Genomic DNA, 14406 nt, shown 5'->3' with positions numbered 1-14406 from the left:
GCAAAGACAAAACTGCATGGAAAAGTGGCCTCCTATTCCTGTTCAGGGAAGTTTTTAATGTGTGATATTTTAGTGTTTTTTGATTTCTATGGAAGCCGTCCAGAGTGGCTGGGCGGAGTACAAATAATAAACTACTACTACTACTACTATTATTATTATTATTATTATTATTATTATTGCAGTTATTTTAGGTCTCCTGCTGTGGGTTAAACCACAGAGCCTAGGAATTGCCAATCAGAAGGTTGGCGGTTCGAATCCCCGCGACGGGGTGAGCTCCCGTTCCTCGGTCCCTTCTCCTGCCAACCTAGCAGTTCGAAAGCACGTCAAAGTGCAAGTAGATAAATAAGGACCGCTCTGGTGGGAAGGTAAACGGCGTTTCCGTGTGCTGCTCTGGTTCGCCAGAAGAGGCTTAGTCATGCTGGCCACATGACCACATGACCTCCCTCGGCCAATAAAGCGAGATGAGCGCTGCAACCCCAGAGTCGGCCACGAATGGACCTAATGGTCAGGGGTCCCTTTACCTTTACTATGTTCCGTATTTCCCAACTTTGGAGACAACTAACTGCCACCTAAATGAGTACAACTCCACAATGTTCTGGGTGCTGTTTATTCTGGATTTGCATTTCCCATTTTACTATTTTTTTTTCCAAAACATACTACCTTGACAGAATTCTGAAGGACAGTGACAGGGAAGATAGCACATGGCATGGAACTCAAATAGAGTCTGAAGCTTTCATGGATAGAGACATCTGAAAAACAAAACATTTTAGTCACACAACGGTTTAAGGCAAATTACGTTTCAGAATAAAGTGAAGCCCTAAACTGTTTCCCAAATTACAAACAGTGTTTTAAATGTTATGGGCACTATCTAACAGTCAGTTTTCTCACCGATTCCATTTCATTTCAACAGGTTATGTTAAGCGGGATCTAATTAATTTACAATGTGGGGATAACAAACGGTGGCCCATTTAAAAGAATTGTTGTAAGCATAATGAAGATAATGCACGAGAACAGTTTTTAAAATGATAAAGATGATGATTAAAAGTGAATGAGTATCACAAAACCAAAAATGAGGACACTCGTTTTATAAGCTATTAAAAAAACTACACCCCCCCTTTTTTTTGTTAAAGTCCTAGAATGGCTTCATCTCTTTGAGGTATATAGCATGCCTGAAACAGAAAGGGGGGGGGAACATACTTGGCTCTGTAAAAGTTTTTATAAGCTCTTCCATAGCTAACATCCATGAAACGGCAAGGTGACAGTTCTGCAGAAACACCCAATTTCCCGATTTCAATGCATCCTTAATCATTCTTTCTGCAATAGGTCCTTGACCTTGCCCTAATGAAATGGACTGCACTCTGAAAGACAGAATATATTTTGTTGGTATTCAAATTACATGCAGTTTGCATATATTATTTAGATAACCTATGCACACTTTTTGAGTTGCGTGGGTAGACAACTCAAAAATGCTTACTTCTAAGCAAATGTGTTCAGACTGCATTGTGAAATAGTTCAGACATTTTATGTCTAGTGCTGTATCTATTACTTAGGCCTCCAAATAAAAAGAGCTCCACCTTCAAATATCATGAGCATTCATATATGGATGGATGTCAAATGCAAGTATATTGCTAACCCCCCCCCCCCCAGCATTTTAGTTATACCTCTTTTCAGAATCAGTTTTGGTAAATACCTTCCTTCCTGGTTGAAAGTTTAAGCTACCAGTAATTTTTGTAAATGATTATTAGTAAGACATTTCTATGCAAACTGCCTCCTCCACTGATAGGAACAGCAACAAAACTTTGAAATTTTATAGTGAAAAATCCCTTGGGCTAGAGATGTGATTTTTCATTGTCAAGTAAACTTCTGTTCAAATATTGCTGGCATATTTAAAAAGAAGAAGAAAAAGAGCATAAATCTATGGTAGATCTCATGTCATTACCATGTGAAAACTGGAAACTCTGATACCTGAAGAAGAAGGCCAAGGCTAAGATTAAAGCAGTCTTTAGATTTCTAAAATCCCATTAGATCTTGTTGATTCAAAAGAGGAGGACAGACTTTTGTGGCTCCCAGGTATGACAAAAGAATACCACAATGTGTGCCCTTCAGTCACTTCAGGGAAGGAAATTTGCCCCCTCTTGCTCTGTGGGGCAATGAGACCACAACAGTGCAGCTAAAAAGACAGTGTCAGCCTGGTTGTAATAGTGACACATCCCCTTATCTCCCCAATTTTCTGAGTGGGGGAGAAGCAACTGATGTAGCCAAACCAGTACGTTTTTGAGCACAATTCAAATTGTTGGTGCTGACCTTTAAAGCCCTAAATGGCCTCGGCTCAGTATACCTGAAGGAGCGTCTCCCCCATCGTTCTGGCCGGACACTGAGGTCCAGCACCGAGGGCCTTCTGGCAGTTCCCTCACCGTAAGAAGCAAAGCTACAGGTAACCAGGCACAGGGCCTTCTTGGTAGTGACACTCACCCTGTGGAATGCCCTCCCACCAGATGTCAAAGAGAAAAACTACCAGATTTTAGAAGACATCTGAAGGCAGCCCTGTTTAGGGAAACTTTTAATGTTTAATAGACTATTGTATTTTAATATTCTGTTGGAAGCCACCCAGAGTGGCTGGGGAAACCCAGCCAGATGGGCGGGATATGTATGTATGTATGTATGTATGCATGTATAAATAAATAAATATTACTATTATTACCACAGTTGGATTACTGTAATGCAGTCTATGTGGGGCTACCCTTGATGCAGAAAGTGGTAGCTAGGTTGTTTGTAGAGGCAAATTACTACCAGGATATAACACTCTGCTTTCAGGATTGACATTGCCTGATACGCTGCAAGCAGGCTGAGTTCAAGGTATTGGTACTAGCATATACAGCTCAGGACCAGGTTACTTGAGAAACTGCCTTATCCTTTATAATGTATATTTCTGTATCTTTTAGAACAGAATCATTAATAAAACTTAGAGAGATCATACCCAAATGCTTCATCATATGGAAATCAAATAGTACATATAATGAAAATATATAATCTATACCTTTCTGAATATCCCCGTTCTTTTGCAAACCTCTGGAAAGCCCCCATGGGGTCAGAGCCTGTACTCAAGATGAACACCAGTGGTGTGGAAGGAGACATGTCTTGATAAAGAGTTGCCAGATCAACTGGGGGATTCTCTATGAATTGTTTCCCAAGGTTCTCTATTACAAATTCAGTAAGTGCAGAAACAATCTATAAATGTTAAAATAGCCGTTTTACAAATGCAGGGATTAAAAAAGAACTGATTTCAGTTACTTCATTCATTTATTCATTCATTTTATTTATTACGTTTGTATACCACCGTTCGTCTGTAGATCTCAGGGCAGTTCACTACATACAAATGCAAGATAAAAACACAAAACACAAAATAAAACAAGAGGGACCACTCCCTACAAACCAATAAACCTTCTCCCCCCCCCCCATCTCCTCCCACAAACACATTAAAAAGAATATTTTGCATAATACATTACTATGTTGTATCAGGGCTTCTGTTACATACAAGTGACAGAGAAAATAATAATTTAATATCATTTTGATGATTCCGCTTTGTTTTGAGTCCATGGCCTGGCTCAGAGGCACCCTGGGGTAACTTGAAAGGTGGTCAGGGGTGCCGCAGGCAACACTGGCCTCCATCCCTCTTTCCTTCCCTTCCTCCTCTGATGCGCTCTCACGTCTCTGCCTCCCAAAGGCCTGCACAGCTGTTGGTTGCAGCAGCCCTGGCTACAAGCTCCCCAGGCAAATGGTGCCTCTGGGGTTGGCCAGGGCGTGATGGTTGCCAGGAGCTGCGGCATCCTCTGTGTAAGCAAGCAAGAGGGTGAGGGAGGCCAGGCAAGCAGGCCTGCCTGGAAACAGGTGCTGAAAGGGAGCCTTTCCACCATGCAGGCAGGCCCAGCAGCGCCCACTGCTGCCTCCCAAGACTGGCCTCACCTTCACCTTGAGCCGACCTCTGTTGCTGGGGGCATCCTCTTCCCAGGCTCCTATGGGGCAGTGTGAGGAGGCACCTCTCTCTTTAGGGCAGTGGGGAAATCTCAGAGGCCGGGGCGGTGGTGCCCAGAGGACTCCCAAGGAGAGGAGAGAGGGCTGAGGGAACACTCCACAAGGGAGGATGTTTGAAAAGGGGTGAGGGGCTGCTGCCTCTGCAGGCAAGGGATAACATAACTGGGCTTTTGAGGCGTACAGCGCATTTCCCCACAGGGGAGCCACAAAAAGAATGCAGCTGGTCAAGGGAGCCATGGACTCAAAAAGGTTGAAAACCTCTAGCCTAGCTAAACTGAAAAGGCCTGTGTTTGTATTTTACAGTACAGAATTAGATATTTTTAGATACTGCATGTAGCGAACACTGGACCACTGAAAAGAACCAACTGTTAGAATCTATGGCAGCGGTAGGCAACCTAAGGCCCATGGGCCACAAGCGGCCCACGGGGGTCGTTTAACCGGCCCCCGAACCAAGTCGCCTGCTCAGCAAGTCCCCGCACACTGTGCTAAACCGGCACAGTGCAGCATGGGGACTCGCTTCCACGGTGCAGGAAATTGCGTCTGTGCAGACTCCAAAAACCGTGTGCGTGCGTGCTCAGGTGCACGCGCAATCTGGCCCACAGAGGGATCTCTGCTGGAGTGAACCGGCCCACGCGAGGTAAACCTTACCGACCCCTGATCTATGGTGACCATTATATGATTCCCACTGGCCTCCCTGGCTGAGGTTGTTGCCAGTGTTGTGTTGGAGGAAACGAGGAATGTGGTCTTGGGTAACTGCAACATCTATGCTCAGGATTTCATAGTGACCATAGGACTCTCCCAGTCTGCCTATCTTAACTGTTAAGAATTAGAAAGGTTGGATAATTATCATCCTGGCTTTTGAGATATGTATGCTGAATTCAGTGGCACAGTTATGACTGGTGTAAGTCAAAACCTAATCTTGCCTTACCTTGCCATAGCTCAGTGGTACAGTACATGCCTTGAGTGCAAAATTTTCCCATCTTTGATTTTTGGCATCACCAGGTAGGGCTGGGAAATAACTCAGCCTGAAACCCTGGAGAGCTATTGCCCAGCGAATGTTGATAATACTGAGCTAGATGAACCAATAGATTGATTCTGTATAAGGCAGCTTCCTATGTCTCTATGTCCTATTCTGGAGTCACAGCCACAATTAGTCATGCACCTAGAGGGAGGCAGGTACAGGCCGTATTTCCCATATGATTGCTTATTATTGAGAATGAGGCAGATGAGGTCTTCCCTCTCTTCCAAACTGCATTTCTGATGGGACATTGACTACACAGCAGCATCACCTCTAAGATAGTGCCTTGAATTGTTAATAGACACGGCTTACCTTTTCTTCCATAAAGCACTTCACCACAATTAACTTCTGAAACATGGTCAGCCTACTGTCCCAGGAAACGTGTGGTTTATCTTCTTTTTTTTTACTGCTTTCAGTTTCAGTTTGAGTTTCAGGTTTATAGTCTTCCCATTGTTCCGGGTTAATACGAATTTCAAGTTGTCCTACAAAAGAGTATTATAATTTCAAGCCACTTTAGTTCACCCTTTCCTAGAAGAAAATCATTATTCAGGTAACACTGGGGAAGCCATAGCTCTATCAGATATGTAACAGTTCTGAAAATACTAGGGGTTAGTTCTTAGCAATTTTCAATTTTCTGAACAAGAGAAGCATATTGAGAATACTGCTGTGAACACTGATAGGATGAAACAGAATGTGTTTGGTTAAACTAAAATACAACATCCATTTAAAATTGGCATACCTTATATACAATATTTTATAAACCTTACATACAACATTTTTACCAGTTGGCAGATGACTACAACTAAACAATTTGAAATTCTATGGAATTTCTGGTGAGAATTTAACTGTACCACTACATACATCAATAGTCCTGAGGTAGCCAATGTGGGGCCTCCACGTTTTGGACTACAACCCCTATTAACCTGTCCCAGTATGGCCAGTGGTCAAGGATGATGGGAGCTGTAGTTTACATCTGGAAAGCATCACTACAAAAATAATAATTATTTTTTGTACTTATTACTCATTTTCTTTATAAAACAACCCAAAGCGATCAACAAAATAGTTCAGAGATTAAAACCAAAACCTAACCAAACCAGAATGCAAACCTAAACACACTTTCAGAGGCTCAAAGGTCAAAACAAGCACCTCCAATTGAGCCCAGAAACAAATCACACTTCTATTTGATTTCCTTTGTGTGGAAATAGGTTTTAAATCTATATACCGTACTGCAAGTCAACTGGAATATTTTAATATGTCCCACAGCAATGTCATTCACTTAAGATGCCATCTAGTGTGAAAACAACATGTATAACAAATAACTCTCGTCAACCCCTGAGCCATCATCAAACAGAAAAAAGTAAATTCAAGTTACACTAACAAAAATCTATTGAAACACAGAAAAACAAATAACTAATATTCAAAAGCAGGCGACGTATCATAGAAGCATACAACTCTCCCATGTTTAGATGCATGATAGGAAAAGTCCTTTACAATCCCATTTCATATTTATCATGTTACCTAATTTAATAAAAATGTGCATCGTCTGTATGTCCGTTTCAATTCCTGCAAAACATGGCAGTGTTTCATCTAAGTCACAGCACATAAACCACGTATTATCTTCAAGCCATGGAATCTGAGGTTTTTCAGTCCGCTCCTATTATAAATAAGACAAGCTATGTCAAGTAGTGTGGTGACAGGTTGCGTAGAGTGTGCAGTCAGACAATTTATTATTTCAAATATGAGTACAGCAGAAAAAAAACCCCTTCAAAATGAAGACATAGGTGTTGTTTTTAAGAAAATCTCTTGATCATCATGGAACAAGTGCTGTAATCTAAAACATGCCCACTTGAAATTATGAAGAACTTATTTTCAAATAAATATGGTTAGAAATTGTGTATCAAAAGTATGAGTTTTTTAGAAACATAATTATAGTATTCAGTAACATTGCCTTTCTAATCTAGGCTACTTTATTAGTGTTAAAAAAACATTAACAATAGCATACACTGCCTTGAGCTTCTTGGAGGAAAGCTGGGATACAAATTTAGATAACGATGTTGGTTATAAAAAAATAAAAATAGCAAGCTGGTTATTAAAAAATAACAAGTACAATAAAAAAATCAAACCAACATTTGCAGAATTACATCATATATATGTATGCTACATGTATGCTAGGGCTGTGCACCAGATTTGGCTAATTCCCCAAACCAAACCTGGATGATTTGGGATAATCTGGGTGTTGGTCACATCAAGGTGAGACAGTCCTGAAGGCAAAAAGGACCTACCTGCAGCTGCATCTTCATTAAAGAACATAGGGATGCAGGTGAGTTGATACCTTTCCCACCAACCTCTCCCTCTTCCTGCCTGGCCTCTTATTCTTTCCGCCTCCTGAAGCAGTACCACAAATGACTAACTGCTCCTGCTTCCAAGCTGGTAAGCAGAGAGGACCCAATGGTGGCAGTTGTGGCTCCATCACAAGTGGCTATCATGCGTACAGGGGAACCGCTTGCAAAGGAGCAGCCCCTCTCAGGATCGAACCTGCCTGCCCATGGTCAGCAGAGGGACCCAGCATCTTCTACTTTCCCCCCTCTCTCCCATCTTAGCCCTGTCTCCAAATCCATGGCAAGGCATGGGTAGCACAGGTGGACCAACCCAATCCACGGGCTATGGATTGGGGTCACAGTGCAAAATTGGAAGGGCTGTACACAGTCCTATATATTCATGTTTCAGTCTGTTGCACTCTGGAATAAGCAGTGATATGTAGCCTTCTGTGATGAGTTATCAAAACACTCTGAAGATAAAGTTGCTCGCATGGCTGGGAGTCCCCGGCTTATGCAGTTCCATGACTTGCTGCACCCAGAACATTGACTGGTCTAGTTTTATGCGACCACATTCAGTGGTTGAAAGTGAGGATACAGACAACACGCTTGGTGAAGTTCAGTCAGCCACTTGTGCGCATGACCCTCTCTCTTCAAAGTCAATTACATCAAAAAGGGAGAGGAAGTCTGGTTGGGTCTAGGAAGTTAGACATTCCTCTTGGACAGAAAGGGTAGTATCAGCCTCCTATAAAGAGCACTCTTAGGTCACTCAGTGGGAAACCTAGCCTGGACCTGGAAGATGTAAATTATAGGAGCCAACAATCCCTTTATGGGCAAGTGGCTCGAGAATGTGGTCATTGTCCAACCGTAAACATTCTATGATGAAACTGATTGTCTACATCTATTCTAATTAGGCTTCAGGCCTGGTTCTGGAATGGAAACTGTTTTGATTGCCCTCTAGGTTGACTCTGACTGAAAGGAATAGGGGGCATTTGATCCTGTTAATTTTCCTGGCCATCTCTGTGGTTTTTGACATCAGTGGCCATTGTATTCTCCTGGATAGGCTGCCTTTTCAGTGTTGGTTATGGTACACCCTCCCCAGACATGCTTATTATATTTTTTTCAGTGTCATGTGAAATTTAACCCCCTGTGGCTTTTAAATTTCAAATATTTTAAAGTATTTTTTCCGATCTGCTGTCCTAGAGCTATTTTTGTGTTTTAAGCTTTTTACTTGTAAACTGTCCAGGAATTTTTTTGTACAGAAATATTAACAATAGATAAATAAACTACCAGAGTGCTTTGAAAGTCAATATTGGCTGACAAGAGGGGCCCCTAATCCTCCATGCCCTCCCCTTTGTCATTCACATCTCACTTATGTAACGCATTGCACAACACAACAGCCGTATCCTGAATTGCTGTACCTCTAATCTGACTGGTTGTACAGTAGCCCTTGCACCTATTTACTTTTTGGGTTCTAATGAGAAGTTGAGTCACACAATCATGAAAAGGATCCAGAAATTTAAAACTTTATTAAATATATATAAAAAAGTCTTCGTAAATATACCTTATCTAAACCAGCGGCTCCACGGAGGAAGAAGTTCCATTCAAGGTCTGTAAGTTCTTCTTTCTGTCGCATGATCTCAATACACAGCATAAAGCTGTAGATTAGTTTGTGCTGTTCAAAAAGGCCTCGGGAAACATTGGTATAAGTTGCATAGAGTGTCTGAGAAAGGAGTATAGCAAGTCGCTCTTCCAGAATATCGTTTTTTTCAGATGTTTCAATAGTGGTGTTAAATAGCTGCAAGGGAAATCCAAGAAATATAATGTTGGGTGTGCTTGTTACTAAAGCTCATAAAAGACCAGACACGAATAATCCTTTGGGAACATCTGAAGTATCTCTTTGAATCCTAGATACTGATTTCAGAGGAATTAAGAGGTCTGCAGTTGGTGGAGTCTTGCAGCTGCAGCCTTAGAAATATATGACTATTTGCTATATGGAGAATGCCTCCTACAATTCTTTGCTCCTGCCTGCTGTCACGTGGTGATGAACCCACCCCCACCATTGGTCCCATCATCTCCATTGGTGGAGCAAGCCGATTGGGCGCCTGAGGCGGTGCGCATGCACTGCACCCAGGGGTGGGGCCAGCCACCCGTGGGGGCAGGGCCAGCCGGGGCAGGACACTCTGTGGGGCCTCCAAGGAGTCTGTCTGCTTCCTCCCACTCAGCCGCCCTACAGCTGAGGGGGAGGTAGCGGGCAGACCGTTTGGGGCAGTGCCACTGCGTCATTCCCAGGAGAGATGCGTGGCTCAGGCACCCTGCAGGCCGTGCGGTGAGTGCCGCCCGGCATTTTGTCACCCCCCTCAGTGGCGACATTTGGGGCGCCCCACTCCCACCGCACCCCCTTCCTCCGCCCTGATCATCCCACGCATTAAACTGCAAATGTGAAACTGCTCAAAAGAGGAAAGTCCAAACCTGTTTGAAATACTTTAAGGAAAATTGATACATTGGATCAATCTCTGACAAACTTGCAATCACAAAATACATGACCGATCCTCGAGTAGCGACAGGGCGATATTTTTCACGGGCTGCATTGATTTTTTCTTCTGTCGTTTCTGCTTCCACAAGCCTCACTTTGATAGCACCGGATGTAATCTAACAACATAGATTTCAAAGTAGCATGTTGAACACACATAAGAAACGGAGTACCTCAAATATATGAAATAAACTACTCAGAATGAAAAAAAAAAAATTCTCATTTTTGAAAACACATTAATCAATCATCATCATCATCAAAACACTTTCAAGTACTCAAAAGAATTTTGCAAGCATTATCTAGCTGTAGTTCTTACAAAAATGATATAAAGTAGATCAGTATTATCCTATTGCAAATAGGTATTATCCTACTAAGTCACACTCAAAGCAGACCCACTGCAAGCAATGAATCTACTCTATGACTAACATTGGCTATCACCTAGAATTGGGACTAAGACTGAGGGAGATTAATTTACCTAACATCAACTAGTGATTTATGGAAGATGGAAGATCCAGACTAGAGACTTCCTGATTCATAACTCAGTCTTTTAGCCACTATGCTACACCATCTTTCATGGTGAATCTTTACGATGACCCATTCCGGAAAAATATAAAGGCCTTCAAAGGATATACAGACTGAAAAACCTGGATCATAAATTATAAAAAATATGTGGTTTTTCATAGATTAGCATTTTTTTGTATTTGTTACATTACCGAGATGCACAGAAGATTATGACCCAATCTTGGAAAGAGATTTAGATTGCAGAATTGTTGTTGTAAGTCTAACTCATTCATCATTTTTATTTCAAGGCAGCCCTGCAATATTTTCAGTAAGAGCCATGCAATATTTGAAGTAACATCTCTGATACTGAAAATTCTGAAACCCAGATTCCAAGCGGAAATGAGTGAAATAACTAATGGAGGGGCATATTATGTATTTCCGTTCCTCCTACAGCAAAACTGGAAGCTGGTATTTTAAGCGATGGAGGAAATGATGAGCATAAACTTGCGGGTGGAGATGTTGCAACCTTGAAAATAGAAGCATTCTAATTTTGTCATGCTAACCTAACAGATTGATGGAAAGGGGCTTAGTTGGTTATTTGCTTGATTTCAAATAGGAAACTGAGGCTAACTGCATCAAACAGCAAAAGATTGTAGCGTGATATGTGGAGAGTAAAATGTGATATTATTGGGATTATGATTTAAAAAACAACTCTGCTGTATCTGTCTGTATGTGCTGCAACTATCATAATATCCCTATAGCTGCTAGACACAATATACAGATTTCTGATTAGTGCAGTGCCACTAACATTAGACTAGAGTATCCCATCCTGTAGATTTCATTGTTTACATAATGCTCAAGAGCAGAATGTAAACATTTTAAAATAATTTCTCTTGGTGATATTCCACACAATCCTATATATGTTGTTCCTTTTTCAAAATGTCCCCCACCTTCGATTCTTGAAGTGTGTTGATGAGCTCTTCCTTGTCCAGAATATTCCCTTCTGATGTAAAAAGCATTTTTAGAATTTTGTCTTCAATGGCTTTCAGTTGATTCTTATCAGCATTTATTCGGACAATGAGCTGGGTTCTTTGTTCCTCTAGTTCAGGCCTCTCCAGCCGCACGACATCACTAAAACAGAAGTTAAAATATATAAATCATAGAAATCCTGGCATCTTGTGAAATGTATAATGTACAAATATTGAAAATAATATAAATATATAATAAAATTGCAAGTACAGTGGTGCCTCGCAAGACGAAAAGAATCCGTTCCGTGAGTCTCTTCGTCTAGCGGTTTTTTCGTCTTGCGAAGCAAGCCCATTAGCGGATTAGCGCTATTAGCGGTTTAGCGGCTACTAAAGGCTTAAGGGATTAGCGGATTAGCTGCTAAAAGGCTATTAGCAGCTTAGTGCCTTAGAAAAAGGGGGTGGGGAGCGGAAAAAAACCCCCCAGGAATCGCAAGACATTTTCGTCTTGCGAAGCAAGCCCATAGCAAATTCGTCCTGCGAAGCACCTCCAAAACGGAAAACCCTTTCGTCTAGCGAATTTTCCGTCTTGCGAGGCATTCGTCTTGCGGGGCACCACTGTACTTGACCATCATTTTTAATGATCTCATGAAATTTTACACAGACCTTTTCACAAAACCCTGTACAAGTATTAGAAAATTTGTAAGCTCTATTTTTTCCTGTATTATAAATACATGCTATGCATATTACATAATACATTACGGAGGGGCCACAAACATGATGTAGACCAATCTTTCCCAGTCAGGCACCCTCCAGCTCCTATCAGCCTCCCACAGATGTTGGGGGAGGTTAATGTACACCTTTTAATTAGAAAGTAGTGTAGACTGAATTAAAAACAACAATCACAATACCTTAGCAGTTGATCTTCCAGGCCAGATCTGGTAACAGTGAAATTGATAATTGTTACTTTGATACACACCTGTAAGAGAAGCACGGGAGAAAGGTGGCTAAAGTACCAAATGTATTGTTTTCATTAAAGCATAAGCTATTATGACCTATAGGCCATCAAAGGCAGCTGAATTATACAGTCCTCCAAATTAAAAATATTTACAGGTACAGTGGTGCCTCGCAAGATGAAATTAATTCGTTCTGCGAGTTTTTTCGTCTTGTGAATTTTTTCGTCTTGCGAAGCACCACTGTGTATTGACGGTTTCCCATAGGAATGCATTGGCGGTTTTTAAAAAAAGGCGCAAGACGTTTTGTCTTGCGAAGCAAGCCCATAGGGAAATCTGTCTTGCGAAGCAACTCAGAAAACGAAAAACTCTTTCGTCTTGCAAGTTTTTCGTCTTCCGAGGCATTCGTCTTGCGAGGTACCACTGTAGATGGAATTATATTTTATATGCCTGGTCTGTATCTCCAATTTAGGGGAATGGGTTTAATACAATCGCAGATAACAGACTTGAAAATGCAACCACGCACATGTTTTCTGAGCAGTAAGTCCCACTGAATTAAATGGAACTTATTCCCAAATAACTCTGCACAGAATTGCTACTATAAAAAAACTGTATTTTCTACATTGAAAAATGGCTTATTTTTCAGTAAACTGACACTAACTTTAATGAAAAATGAAAACATGAAAAAGGCATTTGAAAGAGATATACATACATATATGGAAGACTGGGATTGCAAATGCTTTAAAATACACCTGGATCACACAGAGCAACGGGGTTAAAAACTGCTCATGTTCCTCAACTCGTTGCCAAACCAACCAAGCTAATGTAACTTGATGGGGCTTGACATTCAGGAGTACTGGCAAGGTTCATACTAGTTTCAGCTGCAGTTATTTTGCTCATTACTTCCAAAAAGTCATAGAGCAACCATGAGCTGGAATTGATTCCTCTGTCTCACAATGGAGCTGTGAAACATTTAATAAATACTGCCTTAAAGTGCTACTGATTAAGTTAAACAAGACATCTCAAGTCACAGTCAAATCACATTACAGTGGCATGAGGATGTCGTTAAAAACAATAGTCCCATGTCAATGCCTCTTCTTTCCTTTTAACAATTCCGCATTGTGATCCAATTACCTTGTGCATTTCTCTGCCCAATCCAAATCATTGCCTGCCACTGGCAGGGACCGTGAAATGTACAGGGATGCAAACTTGAATAAAATGTTGGGGGCACCTCAGGTTATCTCCACTCTGCAGAATCAATCCCAAGACGTGGCAATAACCAACAACTGGAGCGGGGGGGGGGTCTGGCCCCCTCAAATAACTTATTGTGGGGGGCTGAAGGGACCTCAGCCCCTAGGCTCCTATGGAAATGTACATGTTGATGTCACAACACAGGTAAGCATTGCTATAAATCATAGAGGACGAGGAAAACATGAAGTGCCGTTTTCACTAGTCCCGCCATGGCACTTGTAACATACAGTTACTTTATCGTCGTGTAACTATATGTGAAGGGCAGGTAAGCAATGGTGATGCAAGATGGGGCCACAAAGAGCACCCCTATTGCCCCATATGACTGGAATGGCATGTGGGGGGCCACCTGAGGAAGGGCGATATATTTCAACAATATAGAAATTTCCCATCAAACAAGGAAAAAGTGGTGCTTAAAAATGCAGAGAAAATACACAAGTTATACCTAATACAATTTTGGAAAGACAAAAAGTAATATATCTTTTTTTAAAAACCCTCTTAGCTATGACTTGTCTCTCTACTTTTATACCTCCGGCAAGTAGTGTGGATTTGGCATTTTTGTTGTCATGTAGAACCTGAAGTTTTTGTCATAATCTATATCAGAATCTCCGAGGCGGATGAGAAGTCTTCCGCCAGCAACGAAAGTCTGCTTCAAAAGAATTGGTTCCAGAGCAGGGTCAAGTGTCTCTCTAAGCTATTAAAACGAGGGAAAGAGATGAGTTTCTTTTTATGCATTATGCTTAGCGAAAACATTTCAGAGTTGAAGCACACACTTATGCTTCTGTGTAACAGGAGTCTTATTTTCTTGTGGTTCTTTACTCCCCCCCTCCCCCCCGAACAT

The 14406-nt window shown here is 41.5% G+C and overlaps 1 protein-coding gene across 2 annotated transcripts in view; it reads right to left on the bottom strand.

Annotated features, from left to right (window-relative positions):
* Positions 1-14406, bottom strand: part of DNAH6 (dynein axonemal heavy chain 6) — a 124075-nt gene that overhangs the window by 28650 nt on the left and 81019 nt on the right. For both annotated transcript variants that reach the window (XM_083419152.1, XM_083419153.1), the window contains 10 exons: positions 14095-14259; positions 12276-12343; positions 11350-11530; positions 9838-10017; positions 8930-9163; positions 6569-6704; positions 5363-5532; positions 3038-3228; positions 1198-1358; positions 661-749 (listed from right to left, as the gene is read on the bottom strand). In XM_083419152.1, coding sequence (XP_083275278.1) covers positions 661-749; positions 1198-1358; positions 3038-3228; positions 5363-5532; positions 6569-6704; positions 8930-9163; positions 9838-10017; positions 11350-11530; positions 12276-12343; positions 14095-14259 — 1575 coding nt within the window. The remainder of the gene's footprint in view (positions 1-660; positions 750-1197; positions 1359-3037; positions 3229-5362; positions 5533-6568; positions 6705-8929; positions 9164-9837; positions 10018-11349; positions 11531-12275; positions 12344-14094; positions 14260-14406) is intronic.

The sequence above is a fragment of the Podarcis tiliguerta genome, assembly GCF_965153285.1.
Source record: "Podarcis tiliguerta genome assembly, chromosome: 17".
Classification (NCBI taxonomy): domain Eukaryota; kingdom Metazoa; phylum Chordata; class Lepidosauria; order Squamata; family Lacertidae; genus Podarcis; species Podarcis tiliguerta.
The sequence above is the reverse complement of the archived record's forward strand: the minus strand, read 5'-3'. Positions and strand labels throughout refer to the sequence as shown.